This window comes from Phyllostomus hastatus, unplaced genomic scaffold (assembly GCF_019186645.2).
Source record: "Phyllostomus hastatus isolate PE091 unplaced genomic scaffold, TTU_PhHast_1.1 phas_contig_210, whole genome shotgun sequence".
NCBI lineage: Eukaryota > Metazoa > Chordata > Mammalia > Chiroptera > Phyllostomidae > Phyllostomus > Phyllostomus hastatus.
The window spans coordinates 25,786,450-25,811,738 of record NW_025333737.1 but is presented as its reverse complement, the minus strand read 5'-3'; the positions used below and the strand labels follow the sequence as shown (position 1 = coordinate 25,811,738).

General features: G+C 57.8%; 1 protein-coding gene and 1 long non-coding RNA gene across 2 annotated transcripts; one reads left to right on the top strand and one right to left on the bottom strand.

The window, feature by feature from the left end:
* The first annotated feature begins 11,939 nt into the window (after positions 1 to 11,939).
* TMEM92 (transmembrane protein 92) lies at positions 11,940 to 17,771 on the top strand. Its single transcript, XM_045836846.1, has 5 exons — positions 11,940 to 12,090; positions 15,652 to 15,677; positions 16,449 to 16,559; positions 16,730 to 16,925; positions 17,155 to 17,771. Exons 1-5 carry the CDS (start codon positions 12,022 to 12,024, stop codon positions 17,266 to 17,268), a joined length of 516 nt encoding a protein of 171 aa, XP_045692802.1. The 5' UTR covers positions 11,940 to 12,021; the 3' UTR covers positions 17,269 to 17,771.
* A 133-nt stretch (positions 17,772 to 17,904) lies between these two features.
* LOC123817258 lies at positions 17,905 to 22,262 on the bottom strand. The gene is made up of 4 exons (XR_006785392.1): positions 22,162 to 22,262; positions 21,568 to 21,620; positions 20,251 to 20,384; positions 17,905 to 20,105 (listed from the first exon to the last, which is right to left on the bottom strand). It is a non-coding gene; the product is annotated as an uncharacterized LOC123817258 (long non-coding RNA).
* Positions 22,263 to 25,289: the final 3,027 nt, after the last annotated feature.

The window sequence follows — 25,289 nt, the reverse complement described above, 5'->3', positions numbered from 1 at the left end:
GGGAAACGGGGAAGGAGGAGCCACCGAAGCCCCCAAGGCAGGGGGTCCTCCTCAAGGCCGGCCACCGTGTAGGGAAGGTGGCCGTGTCAGGAGGAGATACTCAAGGTGTAGGGACCAAGAGGCCTTTGTCTCCTCGGACTCCACTCTGCCCTCCTCTCTGCCCCTGGCCTCCTGTGCTCTCTGTCCTCTCTCCCGTCTGCCTGCCCACCGCGCAGACTCCCCACCATGGTGCGCCCTCCCGCTCCCCCACTCTCTGCACTCCCCTCTTGTCTCTGGCCCGAAGGCTCAGTGTCTTTCTCAGGGAAACTCCAGGCCGCCCCACCCCACCCAGGTCCTGTTTGCTCTCTCTGGCTCCTGAAGTCAGCTCCCCCCACCACCCCCACCACCCCCACCACATACACCTCTCCCCGTAGAATCACCCAGAGCTCCCAGAAACTGGGGCAGAGAGGAGCTCACACCGCCATCTGGCCCGTGGGTGACTCACAGCTTCCTCTGGTGGAGCCTCCATGGGGTACCCGGCCCCCAGGGACTTAAGGTTCAAAGGACAGCGCAACAACAGCTCCAGCGGGTCCTGGCGGAGTGAGAGGAGAAGCCTGGAGAAGGAGCCATGGGTGTCTGCGCCCAGCAGAGGGATCTGAGCAGGCTTCATGGAAGAGGTGACTGTACGTGGGACCTTGAGTGACTAGCAGGATTCGGTCAAGAGGGGACGGGAGCAAAAGGAAGTGCAGGTGGAGGGAGTGTGGTGAGAAAGGGCACAGAGGTTGAAAAGGGGGCCCAGCATTTGGGCAGTGGCCGAAAGCTCAGGGTGGCTGATGGCCGCCCAGAGTGGGCCAGAGGGGACTGGAGGCTGCAAGGGGAAGGGGTCGGGTCACGTGGGCCCGGAACTCAGGGGGGGGGCGGGGGGGGGGAAGGCTTCACACTTTGTGCACGGCTGCCTCCGGACCAGGCGCTTTGGGATCTAGTGCGGTTTCCTCATGGATTCATTTGGAAATCACTGATGGAGCTCCTATTCTGGGCTTAAAGTGCCGAAGACCCTATGAGAGACAGGATCAAGTCCCTGCCACCATGGAGCTGAAGTTCCAGGAAGAGACACCGGCGTAAACAAATAAAGACTAAAAATCAAGATCATGATGGGGTGGTCAAGAAAATAATGACTGGCCCTTGCAAAGCAAAGCCTGTGTCCCATCTCTGCCCCAGACCGAGGCTTCCTGAGGACAGAGCCCGAGTCTCCCCCATCAGACTGGGTGCCCTGCATGTCTGGGGAACGGCAGAGCATGGAGCAGCTGGGAGCCAGGGTGCGGGGGTGGCTCCGGAAGCTCCCAGGAATGGCTGCTTCCCCAGCCCGAGGACCCTGCTGCAGGGGCCTCCCTGCCCACGTGCTGACCATTGCCCCCTGCCCCAGCCATCACTACTTGTCTCACCCACTTGCTGCTCCCAATGCAGCCAAGACCCGGGACCCGGAACCCCGGCCTCAGAGGAGACTGCAGACGGCAGCCTGTGCTGCAGAAGGAAGGTACCAAGGGCCCCGTGAGGGCCTCCGCAAAGGGACCTGGGGACAGAGAGTGGCAAGGGCCTTGGAAAGGGCCCACCTTCCCAGCCAGGCCTGAATGGGAGGGCTACCCTCTCCCCCTCTCTATCCAATCCCCCACCCCATTAAACCCTCAAATTAACCTCAGCCCCACCCGGAGCTACCGAGAGTGCCCCAAAATAAATCCTAAATTACATGCTGCCTGGGGGCAACCACAGCTCTCCTTCCTCCTTCTCCAGCAGGCAAACCCGCCCTACCCTGCTGGGGGGGGTGGCTACCCAAAATGGGCTATTTATACAGCTCCCCTCTTTGTGTCTGGCCCTGGTGTCCTTGGGCGAGGCCCAGGCAGGCTACACAGCTCTCCTGGGACCTGTGAGGGGCTGGGGGGGCTGTGAGACTCTCCAGGAATTTGTAGTCGAAATCAGGTTTCTTTGGGGCATTACTAACGATTACACTCAGAAACGGCATGGGTCTGGACCGTCCTGGGCACCTGAGGCATCTGGTCACCCAGCCATGTGGCCCAGCCTGCGGCCATCCAGAGTGCTGCTTGCGGGGGCAAGGGGCGGGGGAGGGAGACTGAGAAATTGAGGGAGAGAGAAAGAGAGAGAGAGGTCCGCCTTCACCCCAGGTTGCTGAGGGAGACCCCTGGTTCTAAATCCACGCCCCCTACACACAGCACCTGAGAAGAGCCAGTGCCTCTGGCCCCAAGGACCCCACCCAGAGCGGGAGCAGGACACGGCTATTGTGAGACCATGGGCTCAAGCCCAGGTCCTCCCTGGACAAAGCCATCATCCGTTCTGGGAACCTGGCTGCAGTATCGGGGCTACTCCCCTCAGGGAGTAAGGAAGGGAGGGGAGAGGCGGAGAGGAGAGAGTGAGAGGCAGGGAGGCAGGGCACGTGCACACACACAGAGTAACATAAATGTGGAAGGAGACAGACACTGGGGAGGGATGATGATAGAGGGAGGGGGTGAGGGGGGAGGATGAAGTGCGGAGCCCCAGGCCTGGCGTCACTCATCCCTATGCGTGGCACCCATGGGCCTGGATGCCTGCCCACTGCCCACTGGTTCCTCGGCCCCTCTCCCTGCCCTCTGCCCTCCGGGAGTGTGGGTGCCTGCCCAGGAGTAGACTTTCCTGCCCCTCCATACCCCACCCCTGCGCAGTGCTTCCCCTGCCCCTGGGAGCCCGTTTCACTCCCCCAGAGGCATGGCCACCACCTGCCCTTTAGGGGGCTTCATGGGGGCCGAGGGTCCTCCCCCTGGTCCTGTGGGGCAGGCGATGATGGGTCCAGAGGGAGGACTGAGAAGTAAGGGCATCCTGTCACCTGTCCCAGCCCCAGAGGAGGGGAGGGGTGGAGAGGAAGGGAAGGAGTGGGGGCAGCACGGGAGGGCTTGAGAAGGAGCCGCCTCCAGGGCTCAGTCCCAGGAGGAGGGAGGGGGTGGCCCCGGATCGGGCGGTGGGGGGCTGGTGGCACTGCCGTGTCTGCAGGACCATGTGCACATCCAAGCTCGTATTTCAGCTGGTGATTTAGGGGATAGGGCTCAGCCTCTTGAGGCTCCACCCATGGGCTCTGAAAAGAGGGAACAGGACAGACCACACAGGATGAGCTGACCTGCTCCCCGCCACCACCGAGGGGACATGTTTGCACTCACAAGAGGAGTGGGTGCCAGGAACTGTGCCGGACCCTGGAGGAGCAGGATGGTTGTGTGTGTGTGCGCGCGTGCGTGCGTGTGTGTGCGTGCTGGGGTTGGGGAATGGAGGATTCCAGGGCTGCCTGAGAGGGTCAAGGACCCCTGCTGCACGGGGTGGGGGTATGAGTCACAACAGCCCCCCCTTGGAGGTGGCGACACATTGTCTCCTGATTAAACTTGATTATCAGTCTGCTTTCTGGGTGCCTATGACTCCCACCTGCCCAGAAAACACTGTTTATGGGGCATGGGTATCAGACTGGTCATTTAGCTGGAAGGGGCAGCCCAAGCCACAGGCGGGAGCCGAGCCGTGGAGAGGCAGTGCCCAACTCACAGCAGGCACCAGCCCAGACACTTAGTGCCCTGTTTACCCTGGCATGGGCGGCTGGCACAGGTGGGCCTCTCCAGGGAGCGGCCAGAGGCGCAGCCAGCGGACCCACCTGGAGGCCACAGAGGAAGCTGGGACAAAGTCTCTGTGGAGCAGGGGGACGGGTGCGTGGAGGGGCCTGTAGCCCGGCTGCACACTGGGTTCTGGCAGGGCAGCCCATGGGGCAAACCCCCCCAAAGTTCAGGGGCCCCTCAGCTGCCCTGCAGGAGGAAATAGCACCAGCCTGAGGCCCAGAGGGAGACACTACCACTCCAAGGGTTCTGGAAGCCTCTTCCAAGCCCCTTCCCCTCAGGAGGCAGGGAGGCTGGAGGTGTAGGAAACCCCAGAACCTTGGAGCCCCGGCCTGCTGTGCCTGGACACCTCCTTAGGTTCCAGGGACCCAGTCTCAGCACCCAAAGGTACACGTGGCCTTACTCAAGAGACCACCATCACCCCCCCCCCCGCCAATCACCGTGCAGATGCTGTCTCCACCTTCTTCCTCTGTCATACAGACCTTACCTCTCACAGCCGCCACGCCCAGCATGTGCAGAATCTCAGATGTGTCAGACACACAACTCTTCCCAGCTTCCCCCTTCCCCGCTTATAACCCACACTCCAGCAATGAGCTCACACCCATGCGCGCACACACCAGGGGCACACGCAAGTCCTCTGCACCCGTGTGTCCTCCTCCCAGCGTCACCCTCCCCCCCATGGAGCCCAAGAGAGGGTCTAACATTTCAGCCCTGAGGTTCTCCCTGCCCCTCCTGTCTCCATTCTTCCTCCCACCTCCTCTGCCATCCCCGGTCCCCACTCATGCCCCCCTATTATCCGCCTCTGCCTCCAGTCTCGGAGCAAACTCTCAGCCGGGCCCCTTCTTGCCCCCGGCCTCTCCTCTCCCCATCTGTGCACAGTGGGAACCTTGAAGTCAGAACATCTGGGCAGCTCCCGGCAGCTACTGCTCCACCGCCCGAGGGGGCTGGGGGCTCCGGAGGAAGGGGAGAAGCAACTGGCAGTCGCTTAGGACCTCGCTTCCCCACTGCTCTCTATCCCCCTGCCCCCGCGGACCCGGATCCCCCACCCCTCCCCATTCCAGGCTGAGTCATCGCACATCTGGAGCCTGTGCGCATCTGGAAGAGCTGACGCCTGTGCAGACAGCTCCACGTGGACACCCCTCCCCCACACTCCATCTCACCTCCACCCCCTGTCACAGCTGGGGTCTGGTCCCTCACCTCCCACCTGGGCCAGGCCCTTGGTCACCTGGCAGGCAGGTAGGCACCCCAGTGACAGCCTCCGAGACAGGACATCCATCGGCCTCAGGGCCTCTCCCCAGAAGCAGTCAATGCAGCCACTGGGCGCCCACCCCACTGGGTGGGCAGGGCAGCGCCGGCCTTGGGGGAGGCCAGGCCCCAGACTGGGGAAGGCAGGCAAGCCAGGCGCGGAGAAGGCAGTGGTTTGGCGCGCAGGCAGAGCGAGTTTATCCTGGCACCTGGCCCCGAAGCCAAACATCCTCCTCTAACCTCGCAGACACATCAAAGCCGGCAGGGAAGGGGCCCTTCGGTAGAGGAAACCTGCAGTCCTGGCGGCCTGACAGCCTGGCTCGGAGCAAGGGACCACCCTGTCCCAGCCGGCAGCCCAGGCTTCGGTGGGGCACGGCGGTCCTGGAGGGGGTCGGTGGGACCACCCCACCCCTTGCTGCTGCCCCTTCAGTCCTGCAGATTTGCCCTCACGGGGGGTGGCAGAGCTGGTACCAGGACTTAGCTGTGGCCTCTAGTCCAGGGCTTCCTCCCAAACCTGCCCCCTCCTCCCCTCCAGGCAGGAGAGGCTGATGGGGGCGGTGCTCACTTTGTTCCCCACCTGGAAGAGGAGTGTGCCCTGAATTGGAGGGGCACCAAGTTCACCCCCCAGGCTCGCTTGTTCGGCTGAGGACCTGTGCACGTGGATGAGGGAGGGGCGGGGAGGGGAGGGGCTCACGAAGCTTTGGAACCTAGAAGCCGATGTGGAGTCGGAAGGGAAGAACTGGGCTGCGAGCCACGGGGCCTTTCTCAGGGGACAGCAGGGGCCGGAGGAGGAAGAGGGGCTGCGAAGCGCTAACAAGGGAAGGAGGAGGTGCTAACAGGGCCACTGGGGTGAGGGGGATCCTGGAGCCAGCCCCCTAAAGGCTGGCCTGGAGATAAAGGAGCTGGGGGGAGGCTGCCACATCAGCGCGGGGCGGGGGCTGCACTGTGTGCATATACACAGGCCCATGTATGTGCACGCATGCACACACGCTGCACACGCCCACACATGCATGGGTGCACTCAAAGCCAAGTCTGTCCTCGGCTGGGGGCCAGATGATGTGGCTGCTTAGAGGAGCTATGATTTGCGGAAGAATGTGATCCCTGCCCGCCTCGCTTCCCCCGCCCCGCTGCCTGTGGTCATTCTTCGCCTGACTCCCAGGCCCCTGAAAAGCGGTCACTTCGGGGATGTCCCAAGCTACATCTTCTCCGCACTTCAGTCTGGACCCCCAGGCCCTTCCGAGCCCCTCCCCTAAGGATGACCCACCCACGAAGGGGCTACCCGTTCCACTGGCTGCCCTGAACTCCCAGCTTCTTTGGGACATAGAAGGTCTTCTTGAAGTCTGGCCACAGTCCCGTGACATTTGGATCTGAGACTGAGGAACCCACAGCAGGGTGCAGTGGGGCCCTCTTTCAAGGGGCGCCCAAGAGCAGAGATAGAAAACAGAGGCCCCTGGGGGTCCTCAACCCGTTTCTCCTCTCTGGCTGCAGGGCCCTATCAGGAGAGTCAACAGTGAGGCCGAGGGTGGGGGTGAGAGGGTGGGAGTGGGGCTGCAGAGAGGGGGAGGGGCTGGGCAGCCATGGGGAGGAGGCGCCCCAGAGGGAGGGGACTAGGGCCGGGGGATTCTCAAGACCCTTAACCTGGTCCTGGCTCAGCCCCTCCCACCTGAATCGTCCTGACTCTGTTCCTTCTGCCACCCAGACAGCCACACTCAGTGGCCCAGCCGTCCCCCTTCCTCTCCCCACCCGCCTCTCGGAGGTGTTTCCCTCTCGGCTGTTGGCCGTGCCCCGGAAACCTACACTTTGGAAGGATAATGGCTCCCAAATGCCATTTTTGTCTCTGCTAAGCCTCGGGAAGGCGAATATTTGTTCAACTCCTCCAACCCGCTCATTAGGATAATAAGCTCCCTGCACTGTTAATTGGCAGGTGGCGGGCCTCCCTCCAGCCTCTTGGCCCACAGGTTGGTGGCTCAGACCTGGGGTCAACTCCAGAAGTCATCTCACCACCCTCCCATCCATCACCCCGAGAATGAGGGGCCGGTGGACTTCCATTTCCAGAAGAATACTGGGAAGGAGACTCAGACCCTGGTCCCACGCCCAAGAATTCCTATTGGCAACCCAGCATGCATCCCGCCTCCTCCCGGAAGGTGGACAATGAGCCAAGCTTTCCCTGCAGCGGGCCCCAGGGCAGTTGCTCGACCCCCAGAGAGCCATTTGACTCACTAGGGGGGTACTGCCCAGTTCGGAGGGGCAGGAAGCAGAAGATGTGGATCCCTCAAACACACAGTGGAGTTGGGGAGTCCATCCGTCAGGAACAGTCCCCCCTAATAGAGCCCCCCCCCTCCACCAAGGACTTTGGGAATTTGTTTCCTACCCTCCTGGGGAAATCTGACCCCTGACCTCAGAAGGCCTCCAACCAGCATCAGCTCAGTGAGGAGAGAGTCAGTGTTTACTTGGAACAAGGCACCACGGGGAGTGAAAGCTGAATGGGAACTGCCCCTGCAGCCTGGTGAAAACACCCTGCTGTGCACACACATCTTCTAGGGAGAGAGGCCCCGAGAGAACGCTCAGGTGGGGACGAGCAGGGAGGAACGGTCACTTCTTGCAGGAAGATCCAAGTCCTGGAAGGCTTTCTGGAGGAGGTGGTATTTGAGCTGAGCCTTGAAGGGTGGGGTGAGAATCTGTTAGGGTGGGGTGTGGGGACCTGTGTTCCAGGTGGAGAGAGCTGCCCCAGCTGAGGAAAGGAGGGGAGCGGAAAGGGTCAGGCATGTGGCTGGAGAACTTGGCGGCAGGACAGACAGTGCGTTGCAGGGCCAGGTGTGGGCTGGTCATGAAGGACCATAAAGGTCTCCCCGAGATGGGGCTCTATTCAGGCAGAAGTGGGGAGCCTCTGGAAATTAGGGAGCAAGAGAGCGACATGCCCCCACATGGGCAATGGGGAGACTAGGCTGGAAGCCTTATGAGGACGGTTGTGATGGCCGTGGGAGCCACACTGCATGGAAGCAGTGGCAACAGGGACACTTGTGACCAGCAGAGTTCCCAGGTCCCCTGAGTGCTCAACCTGAGGCAGAGGTGGGTGGGTACTCACCGTGAGGCCAGCCCAGGCAGCGATCAGCAGGCAGTGGGGGAGCAGAAGGGGGGACAAACCAGAAATAGAGGGAATTGCTCAAATGTCTGGTCTCAGCACCACCGCCACATCCACATCCAGTTCCTTGTGGCCTTCCGGGAGGAGTGGTCAAGACCAAGTCACCGTCTGAGGTAAGTAGGTCACCGGTCCTCTCTGACCTGGCCCTTGGTGGGTGCAGAGCACTGAATGGACAGCAGAGGGGGCCAGCGAGCCAGCATTCTGGTGGAAAGCTCCCTTAATTCCCCGTCACCTCACTCACGCGTCTAAGGGAGATGAAGAGAAGAGGCTTGGGGCCTCTTAGTTATGCCAGGAATGAACCATTTATTCCATGCTATTATTAAATAACATTTATTTACCATGATTGTATCCCAGGCACTGAGGGGCTTATTTCATTCCCATAATGACGCTGGGTGATAAAGTAGGTTATCCACCCTCACTCCATTCACAGATGAGTTTAGAGAGGCACAGAGAAGTTCAGTTTCATGACTATGGTCACACAGCACACCACAGTAAGGGGCACACTTACCAACAGGACAGGACACTCTGCCTCCAGGTGGAGCTGGGCTAGAACAGAACGTTCTGTGGACTTTGAAAAGAAAGATCCCAGCCCAGAGCCATACGTCGTTATGGAAGCCGGTGTCTACCACAGTGTGGTGGAAGGGGGCTGATAGGAACAGAAGCTCGCCTGGCTCCTCCCCTCACCCAGAGCCTGGGCTGGGCTCAGTCAGGCTGCACTAGGCCCCCCGTGAGGATTCCCCATCCAAAGCAGCAGCTGCCTGGTGAGGCTGCTGCTGGGTGTGAGGTCTCGAGACCTGTGTGGTTCTGGTCCTGACTCAGCCCCAGTGTCCCATGTGGCTTGGCCTTCCTACCCCGCTGAACTCCAGCTTGCTTCTTTGAAAAGGGGCCGGTGGACTAGCTGACCTCCCAGGCCCTTCCAGCTGGGCCCTTGAAGGATGCACAGACAATCAGCTCGTTCTTTCGTGAAAGGGCTGAGCGAGTATGAAGACATTTGGACTTTGCTGCTCTTGGGAAATCCCAGATGGAATGTGGTGTTGAATCTAGAGGGGATCACTGAATGCATGAGGCGACCCGGCCTCCCCGGCCCCCCGCATGCCCAAGCGTATGCACGCATGCGTGCAGACACTCCCCTCCCACTGCCGGGTTCGGTATCGAACAGAAGATGCTGGCTCCGTGCAGGGCCCTCCTGCCTCTACACAGGAACAGCACCCTGTCTGCTCAGTCTGCGGCCCCATTGTTGGGGCCTCCACCCCCACCTGACCTCACCCACTAAGAATGCCGGGGCCCTGAGAGCCATGATGGGTGCTGACAACAGGGCTTAGTGTTCTCAGCCTGGGCTGGGACCACCCACTTCCAAGCCCCCTCACCCCACATCTGCAGAAAGGAGCACAGAAGGGCGGTTTGGTGCATGAAAAACACTGGGGACCCAGAGGCAGGTCCCAGAGGCCCCCATGAGACTTGCCTTCCCGTTGGGGAGCTGTGGGCCGGTGGCTGGAGCGGCTGTTCTCAGATATCTGTCCTATGACATTTTAGGGATGTGGGTAACCTTGCCAGTCTTAGCAAATAAAAATACAGGACACTTAGTTAAATTGGAATTTTAGATAAACAACAAATACATTTTAGTATAAATATGCCTCACATTTTTCATGGGGCATATTTATGCTGAAAATATTATTCATTGTTTTTGTGAAATTCAAATATAACTGGGCATCCTGTATTTTGCCTGGCAACTCTGGATCTGTGTCTGGTGAATGCCAGAGAGTCAGAGGGGACTGAGGCCAGCCTCCTGCCTTTCTGCCCATCCCATCCCTGCCCTGCCCACTAGTGCCTGCGTGGTCCCTTCTCCTCAGCTCTCCAAGCCTCCCAGGCCTACCCCTCAAGCTCCTCCATGCCTTCTTCAGCACTCCCATTTCACTCCCCAGGATACCATCTTCCCCTAAACTCACCCATCTCCCTCTCTTCTAAGGGCCACACCTCTGTTGGGCTCCAGGCCTGGGCACAGTGGCAGGGGGTGTGGCAGAGAGAAGCTCCTCACTGGGCCTTGAGTGTTGATGCAGCAAGGCCAGGGTAGGGATGAGAGGCCCTTGGAAGTCCAAGTTAGCAACGACTTCACTAAGGAGGCAGCAGAATGGGCACTGATGGGAGAAGACTCCAGCACTCTGCACCAGGTCCCCCTTAGCAGAGGGGCAGGCTGGGTCCAGAGCCAAGTGCAGGGGCATGAGGGAAGAGGTGCCCCTACCCCATGCACATCCCCTTCTCCAATCTCAGTGTCACCAGGAAATTCGAATAGAGAGGTCATTCTCTAGGGCCAGACCCCAATTCCCCTTGGACCAGGAGACTGAAAGATTCTGTCCTTAGGGGCCAAAAGGGCAGAGAGATGGTGAGAAACAGACAGAGAAAGAGATGGGAGGGAGAGAGCAAGGAGAGATATACTGGGAGAGAGAGACCAAAAAGTTGATGAGAAAAACTCATATAGAGACATGGAAACACATGGAAACAGAGAGAGAAAACCAGACTCCTCAACTGAGACAAACAGATTAATAAACGCAAGGGAGGAGAAACAGATGGGAAACAGAGGGACACAGTGAAAGGGAGAGAAACAGCGGGGAAAGCGACAGGAAGATGGGCTGGGAGAAATGGAGAGGAGGCAGGGAAAAGTTAAACACAGAACAGAGATAACAGGACTGGGAAAGATGAGAAACAGCGATAAAGAGGAAGTGGTGAGAGAACAAGATAAAGGGGCGGGAGGAGACCGGCTGTTGTTTCACACTAACGCGGGGTATTTTCCAGTGCCCAAGTCAGATGAGAACGGCGGGAGACGTCTGACGACCTAAGGACTGAGCATCTACTGGAGCCCTCCCCGCTTTTTCCAGGCCAAGGAGCAGCACCCACCCACCATCCATCTGTATTGCGCTCCCTCCCCAGGCGTCGGGGCTCCATCTCTCCAGCGCCGGCAGTGTCTCCACTAGTCTCATCCATGTTTGGGAGTCTTGTTCTCATCTTGCGCCTATCACCCTCGGTGACGGCCTCCCACCCCGCCCACCAGCCAGCTCCCCGGGGAGGGCGCTTGGGAGACCCAACCGCTCGTCCCAGATTCCAGCCCCGCGTTTTTCTCGCTCCCTCAGGTTGAGCGATGCTGCCACCTGCCGGCCGGACCCGGGAAGCACAGCACGCCTCGAGGGCTGGGGCGCGGCCGCGGAGGGTGGGATTCGCTCCGCTCGCGGCTGGGACCTCCTGCGCGGGGTCTTCCCAGGAATCCGAGGGAACTGCTCGCCTGCGCGGAACCTCGCCTGGCTGCGGCTCTGCCCCACTTAGAACTCCGGGGCAAATCTCTGACCACCCCTGGTTCCTTAATTGCCCCTGTAGTCAAAAGGAAGATGTGTACCAACGCCTCCTCCCAGAATTTCAAGGGAGGTGGGGGAACACGGTTGTACCGGGACTGCGCGCCTTGTTCTTCTTCCCCCGGAAGTCAACCAGGCCGCCTTTCCCATCCTTTGAAAAACAACACAAAACAAAAAAACGGGGTGGGGTGGTGACACCTCTCCCCATGCAATCCCCTCAATCCACTCCAGAACCTTCTCCTCCCCTCAACCTCTGCCCACCCTCTCTGCCAAGAAGGCCAGGTGGGAAGGGACTTCCAGCGGCCCGGCTCCCTCTGTCTGCATCCCCCTAATCCCCTGCGGGTCACAGCACCCCGTCCCTTAAGCCTGGGGCCAGTTAGGGTAGGAGCAGTAGTTGCGGGTTGAGAAGAGGCAGTTTAGCAGTCTTGAACTGACCCCACAATTTTTTTTCAATTACTCTCTTCTACTTTATAATTACCAACAACTAACCCGGACCTCTCCCCATCTCCTCCCCGGCTCCTCCCTGCCCCAAGTCCCGCCCATCCGGGTGCATAGGCTCCGCCCCCATCCCGAGGCGGGACCCCGTAGGTGGAGCGACGTGGGAGAGGTCGCGGCCCCGCCTCCCCCGCCTTTCCCCTCCTCTCCTTACACACGGAAGCTCAGTGGCCCCCACGCCAGGATGTACGACGCCTGGGTCCTCGGCCTCGTCCCCAGCTTGCTGCTCGGCCTGCTGGCCGGCCTCCAACAGGTGAGTGCTTGGGAGGTAAATCTGTAGACGTTTCAGGGCCGGACCCTGGTGGGTCTGGGGCCTGCTTCTGGAGCCGGGTCACCCCCTTCCAATGTTAGGATTTCCTCCTGACTACAGGCGATTAGCCACTTCCTTTCTCGTTTTGCTGGGGAGGTAGAGGAGGGAGCAACAGAAGGAGGCCCTGAAAAGACCGGAGTCCCTTCACCTTGGGGGGCCCATGTGGTGACACTGGCCTTGGCCCACCACCATGTGACGCCTAGCTCACAGACGCCTGTCTGTGAGTGGGGACTTTGACCCGCATTGAATAGTCCTTCCCGCACCTTCCCGCTCCTTCCCGTTGCGTCAGAAAGCGGGAAGTATCTGGGACTGAGGTCTGGATGCAGGCCAGCCTGTCTCCCCAGCTCTGTGCCCCCAGTGCTGGGTGACCTTGGGGAAGTCCTGGCCTTCTCTGGACTGTTTATTTGCGTGTGCCCCAGCAGAGAGGAGGCTCCTGAGGCCCTTTCTAGGATCTGGGCGGGGATTCCAGCCTGTGGGAGGATTTGATCGGGCAGCCTGACCCGAGGCTGGGGTGACCTCTGAAATCTGGGATTCTGCAAGTGGACAGGCACGGCCTTATCTCGCACACCTCCAGTGATAGGGAGGGTCTCTCCAGCCCTGGGGCAGGGGAGTATCCTGGAAACCACTGTGAGTCTAGAAGTCAGACATTTAACTTCTGCCTAAGATCCAAGGGAAGCGCCAGGCGGGCTTCCCGGGACAGGGCACATTCATATGACAGGCCGCCTTGGCCCCTGAAGCCCCGGTCCTCCTCAGTCACTAGGCCACCAGTTTGTGCCATCGCTGCGCGAGCATCCTCTCACTGATTCCTCCCACCCTCTCCGGGGGGCAGGCGCTGCTCATATCCCCAGTGCACCTGTCACTACAGCTTACAGGCGTGCTGTGGTTCGCAACGGGGGTACGTTCTCAGAAACGCATTGCTAGATGGTTTATCGTGGGAACACCGCCGAGTGCACCTGCACAAACCTAGGCGGCAGAGCCCACTGCACACCTAAGGCTCCGTCCGTGGTACAGCTGTCACTCCTAGGCTGCCAGCCTGCACAGCATGCGACTGTGCTGAATCCCGAAGGCAGCTGCGATACAGTGGTGAGCGTTTGTGTACCTAAACATAGAAAGGATGCAATCAGAATCCAATCTAAACAATTTTAAAACTGGCACCTCTGTATAAGGCACTTACCTCAAAGGGAGCTGCCCGGGCTGGGAGTTGCCCTGAGTGAGGCAGTGAGTCAATGGTGAGTGAATGTGAAGGCCTGGGACACTGCTGTGGACTTTGTACACACTGTACCCTTAAGCGGACTAAATATCTAAAACAATACAAGGTTAAATCAAGCACAAGAGAAAATAATTCATTCAAGAAACGCAGGCCCCGGCCAGGTGGCTCAGTTGGTTGGAGCATCGTCCTGGACACCAAAAGGTTGTGGGTTCGATCCCCCGTCGGGCGGGTATGGGGGACAACCAACAGATGCTTCCCTGTCACATCAGTGTTTCTCTCTCTCCCTCCCTGTGTCTCTAAAATCAATCCTCGAGTGGGGATTAAAAAAAAAAAGAAACCCACTAAACGCTAGATGTAATGAGGCTGCTCTGGGGTGACACAGCTATGACTTACGGCAAACTTTTGTGAGTAGAAAGAATACACCCTAGTGATAAAAAGCATAGTCTAGTGACTGTCGGTAGCACAGTCCTTTTTCATGATTATCAAATATGTGCCACGCATGATTGCCAGTGCTATATTTTTACACGCCTGACAGTGCAGTAGGTTTGTTCACAGCAGCAAACACGTGAGTAGTGCATAGGATGGCGATGACGTCACCGGGCAATGGGGTTGTTTCGGCTCCACCACAATCTTAAGGAATCACCGTTACACTGCGGCCTGTCATTGACCGAAACGCAGTTACGAAGCCCATGGCTGTGAGCTGAGGTTCGCCAGGATCATCCTGGCACTCGGTAGGACTCAGGCTCTGGGCCAGCTCAGACAAGGCCGCCCCTGGCATAATGGAGGAAGAGAATCTGGGAGATCTCCTACCCCAACCAAATAGAAACTCAGCACAAACTTATTAAACCTGTTCGCACCACTCCTGCTTAGCTGGGGTCCAGGAGATGGGGGAGGGACAGGGTCTGGGATCTGAAGGGGAAGGGGCTGCCACCGAGTGTCTGGAGCCCTTGATCTGTCCCCAGCTCTGCCGGGGCCTCCCAGTGCTGTGTGGCCCTCACCCGCTCTGGGCCCACTTGCCCCAGGGATTAGTTGCTGCTCCAGCCCCCACCATCCAGGGCTTGTGAGAAGCTGGCACTCACACGGGACTGAATGGGAAAGGGGGAGTCAACGCATCTATTAATTGGCTGTCGGTGGTATTCTTAGCTTTACTGTTGTCATTAGCAACTGAAATGTTATTGAAATATTCAAGAGAAGGGAAGCTGTGGGGACAGATAACCTCCCATTCCCCACTGCCTTCCCGTCCCTGCGTTCCTCCCCCATACCGGGCCGGGGAGGGCCAGGAAGAAATGGAACCAGGCAATCAGTGGGTCGATGAATGCTCGTTGCCAATATTGTTGGGGTTCAACAGTCATGAAACAGACCCAAATCCCTGCCCTGTGGCGTTTACACTCTGCCTTGGAAACACGCAATTAACAAAATAAAGAAAAACATATAGTATGTTAGACGTTAGTGAGAGCTATGCAGAAAAATTAAGCACAGTGGAGGGAAGGGGAGTGGTCAGAAAGGAAGGTACAAGGCCAGGTTAGCAGAGACCTCACAGGAAAATGTTCCCAGCAAGGCTTACATAATTGCTGTTAATTGGGTTAAATTCTGGACAGATACCCTGCATGCCCCGCAGAGCTAGTGCAGAAGAGGTGGGGAGAGAGGAGCCGGCTCTGGAGAGGAGGGTCCAGGCAGCCTCAGACAGAGAGGACCCCCTACCCCCGCCACCCCAGGCAGGGATCTGAAGAAGGAACAGGGCGCAGCAGACCGTGAGGGCCTGGGGAGCAGGGCCTGCCCCTGCATGCAGGTGTGAAACAGCCAGGTGTGTTCAGGAAACTCCCGATGGGTGTGTGTGCACGAGAGAGAAAGGGTAGGACGGCTGAAGCTGGTCCCTGAGGGCCAGGGCCCAGAGACCCCTGACACGGAATTCCAGCAAGGTGGCAGGCACTCAGGCTTTTGTGGGTAGAAACTTGACCATGGTGGGGGGGGGGGCGGCGACTCCGGTGGGCAGCGGGAGAGTTGCTGGCACCCTGGACTGCAGATGTCAGAAGGCATGAGCTTGCACACCTGGGGAGGGTAAACACGGCGTGGGGGAGGTGGTAGGGAGAGGAAGGAGAGCTGGGGCCTCCAGGTGGCAGCTAGGGCTCCATTCACTGCCCTGGGGAACGCCGTGCCGTGCGGTGCCATGCGGTGCCATGCGGTGGAGAGCGGGCTGGGGGCAGACACTGCTCCCCTGGGGGTCTGCTGGTGGTCAGGTACCCGGGCAGCATCTGAGTCTATGCCCCCTGACCTCTGCTTCTTTTCTTCCACAGGCTGCAGCCAAGTGTGACTTCTTCTTGTAAGTCTGGGGGTTGGGCTATAACTTCCAAACTGGGGAGGAGACACCCCAAACCTGCCCTGCCTGCCTTCCTGGGAGGGAGCACCTCATCCATCATCCCCCCCCCACTCCCCTTCCAGCCAGAAACCAGCCCTCCCTTCCCCCACCTGGAGAAGCAGACTCTGCCCCCTCTTGCCCCCCACCAGTCACCCCAGGGGGAGTTTCTCACCCGTGGTCCTCCCAAAGCCTAATCCCCTTTTCGCTGCAGTCTCAGGCCCCCTCCCCTCGGAGAGGACCCTGGGAGAGGGGACAATCAGGGTGCCACCTGAATACAGAAATGCCAGGAAGCCTGAGCACAGTGAAGGGCCGAAGGGTGGCCTTTGGGCAGGAGAGTGTCCAAGTCAGCACTGGGTGTGCCAGGAACACCCTCTCCCGCCCCCTTCCCACCCTCTGGGCCCCAGCAAGGGCTCCTCCTCCTGGGCCAGCTCCTGGACACCCCCTGCGCCCCCTGTCTCCTCTACTACACTGTCCCCATACCTGCCCATTTTGTAGATGAGGAAAGCGAGGCCTAGGAAGGAGCATTACTCGGCAGAAGTGCCAGAAGTGAGATGCGCCTGGAACCCAGGCTCTGATCCCAACTCCAGGTTCCTCCCACTGAGCCCAGAGGGCCCCTCCCCTCACCCCGCAAGGGATGCGGCTCACTCCCTGAGTGCAGCCTGCGTTTTGAGGAGGCTGGCATCCCTCTGCCTCCCCACCTCGGTAACAACATCCTCTCTCTGCCTCCACCCGCAGCAGCTGCTCTGAAGGATTCAAATGCTGTGGTAGCAACTGCTGCCCTCCTGGATTCAAGTGCTGCGGTGGCAGCTGCTGCCAGGAGTATGAGTTCTTCTCTGGCCCCTTGAGGTGAGCCCAGGGCCAGCAACTCAGTGCACAGCCCCCCGGGGGGCTTGGGCCACACAGGACAGACCAGGCCTCCTGCCCTGGGCCGGGTGCAGGGGAAGGAGGAAGGGGAAGGGAGGTGGGGTGGGGGTGGCCTGCAGACTCAGGGTGATGCTGGTTGCTCCCCACCCAAGGGTCTTCATCATCATCTTCCTGATCCTCATGCCCATCGTGTGCATCTGTGGCCTGGTGAAGCACTTCTGCCGCAGCTGCAGAGAGCAGGCACGCCCCCCCGAGACGGTCCACACGGGCCCCCCGGAACGGCTCCCCAGCACCCCTGCGGAGAGGATCATGGTGCCCCCCTCTGCACCCCCGCCCCCCTACAGTGAGGTGGGTGTCTGTGCTAAATCCTACTCTGCTCCTCGGCCTTCCACGTCTCCCTGTTGTCTCGATGTTTAGGGCAGCAGTGAGAGCGGGACGGGGGGAGGGGGCCTCCTGGCCCCACAGACAGCTCTGCGGCCGCATTGGCTGCCCCCTTTCCCTGGAACACCGCCGGCATGTGGGGGGCAATGGTGGCTGCCAGGCCCTAAGGTGACTGTGTCCCCTGCTTTTCCTGCAGATTATTCTGAAGCCAGTCCTGGACCTGCCCCCCGTGGACCCACCCCCTCCCTACAGCATCAGGCCTCAAGAATATTCTGGGGTCCCCAGGGGCATCGACAACCCGGCCTTCTGAGCCGCCTGCCACCTGGAACCCTGCCTCAACCACCTCCCCCCCAACACCTCCTGGATCAAGCCAGAGACACCTGGGCCCCCTGACCTGCCCCCGCCCGCCCTGCTACATCTCCGGCCTTTCTTGGATTTAACTTATTGCTTCTCCTGCCCCTGCTTCACACCAACTGTGTCTCTCGTCCCAGGGTCTGGGCTGGAGTGACAGTGCCCATCCATCACACCACCCCCACAGCCCAAGTTAGAGGCTGCTAAGAGGAAAATAGTGTCAACAACTGGAGTTGACGGACAGTAGAATGGGCTACTTTGAGGAGTGGAGAGAGCCCCGCAGCTGGAGGCATACAAATCTCGACTGGACAGCCAGCTCTGAGACGGGAAGGGCGCTGCTATGCCGCGGGAGATCGGACTGCCTGAGCTCTGAGCCACCTCCAGCTCTCCCTGAATGGAGAACACCCCGTTCCACCCCACCCTGCCCGACAACATGTGTACTCACTAAACTAGCTGATTGCTGCTGGGAGTCCGCCTGTGGCTCTGTGGGGAGATGAGCTGGGGAAGAGGGAGGGCAGGGAGGAGAGGAAGTCGTCATAGGGACACAAGAGCCTGGGAAGACAGTACGTCCCTGGGCCACCCTCTGGGAGAGGATGTTTATAGGTGCTTTGACCTCCTGTTCCCTGAAGTCTTAGGGTGCTAAAGAGCCGAGGCAGGGAGGCAGGGATGGGGTGGGAGGGGCCGCCGAGTGCTTCCACGCCCTACCCTCCTGCTGCTGCCCTGGGGGTGGGGAGTGGGAGGATGGCCTTCTGTAGGGCGGGGCTCCTGGAGACCTGGGTCAGCCCCACCCTGGAATCTCCTGGAGGGCGGACTGGGCAGATCTGCCTTTTTTTTTTTTTCCCCCCAGTCCCGGGTGGTTTGGGCTGCTGGGTTAACCCTAAAGAGGAAAGGAGCATTCAGCATTGCAGCAGAGTCTGCCCAGGGCATCAGGGAGCCTGGCATTGTGCATGCAGAGAGAGAGACACCCCCAGCCCGTGTCTGGGGGCTCAGGCTGGGCCCCTCCTTTGCACACCAACCCTGCCTTGCGCTCACTGCTCCCCTGCAGCCCAGGAGCTCCGGCCTTCCTCCGCAAACAAGCTCCTGGGAGGATGTGGTAGACCCGATGCCACCCGGATGGCTCCTGTAGGCCTCTCCTGGTCTCCTAGTGATACCCAGCCTTGGGGATCAGGGCCCGGGCAGGGGCAGGGGTGGGGGGATGGCACAGTCAGCCCCCAGAAGACCAGGAACAGGGGCTCTCTCTGGCAGAGGGTTCCTGCTGAGACGGGGCCTGGAGGGAGCGCGGTGGTTACAGACAACACAGAGCTGATGGTGGGAGAGTGGGCCCAGTCAGAAAAGTTTCAGGGATTTATCGGGGCGGGGGTGGGGGGGGGGGTCAGAAGGAAGGTCTGCGGTGCTTTCTGTACACCTGGCTGGCTCCAGTGGGAGAGGTCCTAGGGCTGACGTGGCCCTCGCCGTGGTAAGCTCCAGCCCCAGCGGGAGCAGGTTAAGCCATGGGCTTTGCAGGCCTGGAGGAGACGGAGGAGGCCATCTGCAGCTCGGACTCTGCCTTCTTTCCACCCAGGATGACACGGGGCCTTCACATCCTCCCGCAGTGGCCAAGCAGCCTGCAGGCAGGCGCTCCCAAGCGTTGCTGGGACCTGGTGGCAGGTATGGCCAGTCCGATGGCTCCGTTCACTGCCGGTGGGAGTGGACACAGTGTGATCTTCCTGGAGTGCCATCTAGCAGTACGAGGCCGCAGATGGTCACAAAGGTCCTACTAGGGGTCTGGCACCGTGCCTGGCATGGGGTTTTCATTAAAATTTTAAATGCACGTGACCCAGCAATTCCACTTCTCGGGAAACCCTTCAGAAATGCTCAAACACAAAAGAGCTAAAAGAGGTGTCCGCCACAGCACTCCAGCTGGTGGTCGGCGCCCACTGACAGGGGCGGGTACCTGCCCCGGGCTCGTCTGTCCATGTTGTGGAGGCTGCACGGCCCTGGGAGTGAAGAGGCAGGTCTGAGATGCTAGCCTGGAACCACGTCCTCCGTCTGCTATTAGAGAGAAGGCAGGTTGCAGAACAACAAATACACACTACATCACACATGTTATGTGTGCATTCCCTTCGCAAATGTGTAGAGAGGATCTAGAAGGATATGAGCTGAACCACACTTGCCCACTGCCCGAGGTGGCTGGCATTGTGGAATGGAGGAAAGGAAGCACGCTTGGTCATTGTTTGTGTTTTTACCATAAGCAGCATGGCTTTTGCAAATATATATATAAAAAAAGATTTCTTTAATGGAAAACAAAGGCAGCTTGAGAAGTTAATAAAGACTCATTCTGGGAACTTTGCTCGATGGCAATTCCTGTGTTATCAGCCCTGCTATGAGGAAGAAGCTGGAAGGACTCAGGCCCGTGACACATGTGGCAAATATGTGACACAGAGACTAGATCCGCAGTGGACATGGGACAGCCGGGACACCTCCAGGCAGGTGAGGACCAGTGATGCCATAGCTGAAACCTATGCAGGACCGTGACCGGCACTTAGCACATGTAGGAGGTCTGGCTGGTTGGTTTGGTGGATGAGCAATTTCATGATGACTGAGAATTTTCTTCTTTCACTTGGTTTAGCAGCCCAAATGCAATGAAGGAATCAGAAAAGATAGAATCACGGTGAATAACCTGAGTGAGTGAAGGAGTAAATCTGGGAAGGTCTGCTGGCAGACATCTGTAAAGATACGCACAGCTTGGTTAACATGAGGAGGTGCTCCTTGTGGTTGTGGACTTGAACTTCAGTCTGCAGGGGACCGCCCAGAGGCCTGGGAAGTGCGAGAAAAGCTGTGAGGCACGGGGCATGCTGGGGTGCTGGGAGAGGGCCTTATGCTCCAGAGGCAGAGGAAGGAGAACGGAGCTCGGCTGCGGTGGAAAGTTGGGGGAACGACACCCACAAGAATCGAACCTCACCCTGGGACTGGGCTTCAGAACTCCAGCTTCCGGCATTTTCGATTCTGCACCCAGCACCTCCTGGTCTGGGTGTCCTATCTGTGCAGTGAAGATGTTTACCCCTTCCAGCTGTGATAGGATGTACTCTCCATTCCCTGAGATGGGAGGGGCAAAGCAGGTCAGCGGGTTCATCCACTCCCCTTCAGCCACACTCTCCAAAGGACAGACCAGATCTTGTCATCTTCCTGATCAGCTCAAACCTCCACGGCCCTGAACACCACCTCCTATTCCTCTGACTCTGGTACCTATCAGCCCTGCGCCAGCAATTCCCAGAGCCCACTGAGACCTCCAGTGTTGGGAACCGCCCTGCCTGGTTTCAGAAACCGTAACCCCCCATAGCTGAGTAAAGGTCCTTGGGACCATAGCCACTTAAGAGAGAATGCTTATCTTCCTTGTAGGGGCACCACCTCCACCCCCTTTCACCTCACCCTGCTTGGCCCCAGGTGGATGACTGGTTAGCCAATGATGGGTAAGATTTCTCAAGGGAGGGATGACTTAAGACAGGCATGGTCATGAAGGGGCCCTCAGGGAAGGACTTGGGGAGTTATGGAAAAAGGGGGTGTTAGACCCTCGCCCCTTGGCTTTGACAAAGCCTAAGTCCTCATTCTGTCTGCCAGAAGTCTCCTAATTTCTTGGCTGCCTTACTCCCCCTGCCTGACTTAAGCCTGAAACAATGCCAGAGGTGGGTGCGACCCTGTGCTGGAAAGGGCGGGTTCCTTGGAGTGATCAGGCCTAAGAAAGAATACATAAAATCCTGTGAAACCTGCTTTGCTAATACCCTCAATTTAAATGATAAGAGTCCAAGCATGAAATGAGTTTGTTTCCCCAAAGTTTCATGGCCCTTTAGCTATCTGACCCTGTCTCAAAATAAGCCCTCAGAGTTCTTTGAGTGTTATCTATTTGATCATTACTGCCTGGACAATGATTGATGAGCCTTCCATATACTCCCTGTATTCCTATGCAAATTAAACCCAATAAAATCTGTCCAGGCAAGGGTCCGGCTGGCCCTCTCTTTCACTGAGAGAGAGGCTGTGTCATCCCGTTTTCTCCACAGGATTTCTATAGTCCGTGTGAATTTGTCTTGTCTCATTCATAATGCCGCGGACACTGCGGGCCAGTGTCTGCATCACTCCAGGCCACCGGCCTTGGCCCCTTAGCCCCGTCAGCCCTGTCCTCCCTGCCTTCCTCATCCAGCTTGGAGTCCTTGACCTAGCCTGATGATCACCCCCCTGCCCCGTACCTAACTCCTTTACCCTGGTCTCCATCCATCATACTCACCGGCAAACCCCACACTCCGGTTGAAATCAACTTCCGTTCAAGAACCAGTGCACCTGTGTGACCAAACTCACTTCAGAATCAAAACTGAATCCCAAGCAGGCCCCGGGGCCTCCATCACGGCTTAGCAGCTTTGCTCTTTTCCTCTGGAGAGAGACTAATTCACGCCTTCTGCTCTCTTTCGGTCTCCCACAGTCCCGACCTCAGCTTCAGCCGGTGACGGCACCACAGAAGTCAGAGAAGAAAGGGTCTGTAATCGCAAGAGAACCACCCAAACTCCCCCTGGCCCCCACCTCTGGAGACAGTGGAAGCCACGGCCCACACTGCCAACTGGGTCCCTCCCCCTTGAGCCTTCCGCAGACCTCACCCCTGTAGGTACTCCGGTTTTCAGCCACGCCCCCTCATTACCGGGCCTTTGCCCTATGTCCAGTACAGGAATACACCTTGTCACCCAACTTAGAGAATCCCTCCCTTGACACTGTCATTGCATGTGCTGTCCCACTCCCTCCTCCCCAGTCTGATTCCACCTGGCTCCCCTCAGCTCTTTGTCCCTGTTGTTCCAAGAAGTGGCCCTTGCCCATATCACCAGTGACTTACATCTTGCCGAAGCCAAAGTTCAACTCTCTGGCCTCCTTTGCTGTCTCTCAGTGGCATTTGACATACTTGGCTCCTGCCTCCTTCATGAAAAACTTTTTCTGTGAACCTCCCTGGTTTTCCTCCTACTCCTGGGCTGCACTTCCTTAGGCTCCTCCTCTTTTCCCTCCCCCTCCACCAGTTCCAAACGATAATTGGCCAGGAGGTTTCCTATTTGGCCCTCTCGTCTTTACGTTCATTCACTCCGCCAGTGGGTCCCGCCCAGTTCTGTGGCTTCACGGACCATCTCAAATCTTTATCTCCGGCCAAGTTTTCCCCCTTGATCTCCAGACTAATATATATTTACCTTATACTTTACTACCTATCACCTCCACTTGGATGCCTAAGGAGCATTTCACAGCCAAAACTAGGTCTAATTTCCCTCTACCCCACCCCAAATCCAGTCCTTCCCAAGTTGACACATCATAAATAAATGGCACCACCAGCCAGCTGTTCAGGCCAAAACCCCAAATTATTCTAATTTCTCTCTTTCCCTCACCTCCTCGCCCTGCCTCCAAAATAGGCTCTACTTTTTGCCATTGCATGGGTACAGCCCTAGACAAAGTCCCCAAGAAGTCTAGCCTAGGCTCTCCTAAAGACATCCTAACCAATTTCCCGTCTCCACACTTGTCTCCTCCTGCCCCCTGCAGTTCATCCTATGTACTGCAGCCAGGGAGGTTTCCCTACAGCAGCAATGTTCAGTGTTCTGCAAGAGGCACAGTGGTGAGCCGCAAGAATGTTTAAACCATGCAATGCCTGACTGTTTAGTCAGGGGCACTGACCTCTTTTCCCTGAGATTGTCAAATAAAAAAAATGACAACAGCCAACACAACAATAGCCTTCCAGTATGAACAAACTAAAATTATACCTATGTTTGGTCAAGTTGGCAAAAAATATATTTTCTGGGGTACCGCAGAATTTTAGTAACTCATTTATGTGTGCCACGAGATGAAAAAGGTTGAAAATCACTGCTATGAAGCGTAGATAATGCGTGTCATTCCCCTGCTTACAGGTCTATGGTGGCTGCCCAGGCACTTGGAATAAACCCCAAACCCCTGACGATGGCCTTTGGGACTCACAAGGCGCAGCCCCTCGCGTCTCCCCCCTTCTCATTGCGTTCTAGCCACAGTGGCCGGTTCTCTGAACCTCGAGTGTCCCACGTCAGTCTGGCTCGGGCCTTTGATGGCTTTTCTGCTTGGAAACCCCCCTCCCACCCACTCTCCCCACCCACTTCTCTCCCGATGTTCACATGGCTAGCTTCCCATCACTCCAATTCCAGCTGCCACCTCCTCCACGAAGCCTGCCCTGGCCACGCTGCAGAGGGCGGCCCCTCGGGTCCCCGCTCTCTCACACAATGCTATTTCATTTTCGTCCCAGCTCTGCTGCCGCCTTATTTATTTACGTGCTTGCGTGCTCACAGTCTGTTCTCCCTCTCCGGACCGTGCTCCTCAGGGACGGGGATTTTCCACCTTCACTCCCCGGTCCAGAGTCAAGAACAATGCCTAGTGCGTGGGGGGCGTCTCTCTTTGTTGACTCGCTCCCAGCAGCCACCACTGTGGTCATGGCCACCTCCAAAGCAAAGCCCAAACGTTCCTGCAAGAGAAACGCCCAGGAAAGGAGTTTCTCAGGCCCTGCAGACACCCCTCAGTGCCATCTGTTTGATGCCAGGCCCTCGACCCAAAAGGAGTTATTGTGCTCTTTATTTTCCTCCCTCCCTCCCTTCCTTCTTTCCTTCCTTCTGCCCTTTCTCCTTTTTCACTGACAACTAAGTGAGCACCTCTTATATGTCAGGCATTATTCCAGGAGCTGGGTAAAGGAGGCCCACAAAACAGACACCATTCCTGTGCCCGTGGAGAGCAGATTCCAATCAAACAATCCGACAGGGGAGCTGTGGATGCCGCCGGCCTGGGCTACGGAAGGGAAACTGCACCTGTGGTTTTAGAGAACTTCAGGGGGGCCGGGGAACTGCTTCAGATTGGCCATGCAACGCGGTCTGCCCGAGGGGCTGACGTGGAGCTAGTGCCAGGAGAACTAGACAGGCATGAACGCACAAGGTAAAAGAGCTCATGGCAGAGGGCCTAGTGTGTGCAAAGACCCTGAGTGTGCAAGGAGCTCAGTGGCCGGAAGACTTAAAGGACACCCTTCCCTGCCTCAAAATCCCAAAGATTCTTAACAGGGTGAATTCATTTCCTACGGCTGTCATAACAAATCACCGCAAACTGGCTGGCTTAAAACAACAGAAATTATTTTCTCACGGCTCCAGGGGCCAGAAGTCTGAATCAAGGTGTTGACAGGGTTGGTTCCCTCTGGAGCTTCTGAGGGAATTCCATTCCGTGCCTTCTCGGAGCTTCTGAGGGCTGCCGGCAATGCTTGCCTCGGGCGGCCCTGCAACCTCTGCCCCCGTCTTCACACGGCCTTTTGCTGTGCGTCCGTGTGTGTTCTGAGGGCACCGTTCATGGGACTGGGGGCTCGCCCTGCTCCAGGGTGGTCTCACCTCAAGATCCTTACCTTAGTTACATCCGCAAAGGCCTTTATTCCAGATGAGGTCACATTCAGAGGTCTGGGTAGACCTGTCTTTTGGGGGACACAATTCAATCTGCTACAGAGGCTATGGCTCTACACATTCCCTTCTGAATGGCACCTCAGAGACCCTCTGAAACAGCATATCTTAAAGGGTAATTCCTAAATGACTACTTCTAGAAGATTTTTTATAACAATTTTTTAAAGATTTTATTTCTTTATTTTTAGAGAGAGGGGAAGGGAGGGAGAAAGAGAGGGAGAGAAACATCAGTGTGTGGTTGCCTCTCGCACGCCCCCTACTGGGGGCCTTGCCCACAACCCAGGCGTGTGCCCTGACTGGGAATCGAAACAGCAACCCTTTGGTTCATAGGCCTGTGCTCAGTCCTCTGAGCCACACCAGCCAGAGCTGGAAGATTTTGAAAGGGAGAGTGTTCAAACAAATTTGGGAAATGCTACATACACGTCTCACAGTGGAAGATCACAGTTCACCCTAGCCTATTAAAGGGCTCAGCATTCACAGTAAAGAAGCCATCTTACCATGATTTTAAAAACCACCTCTTTAGTTTATTTCA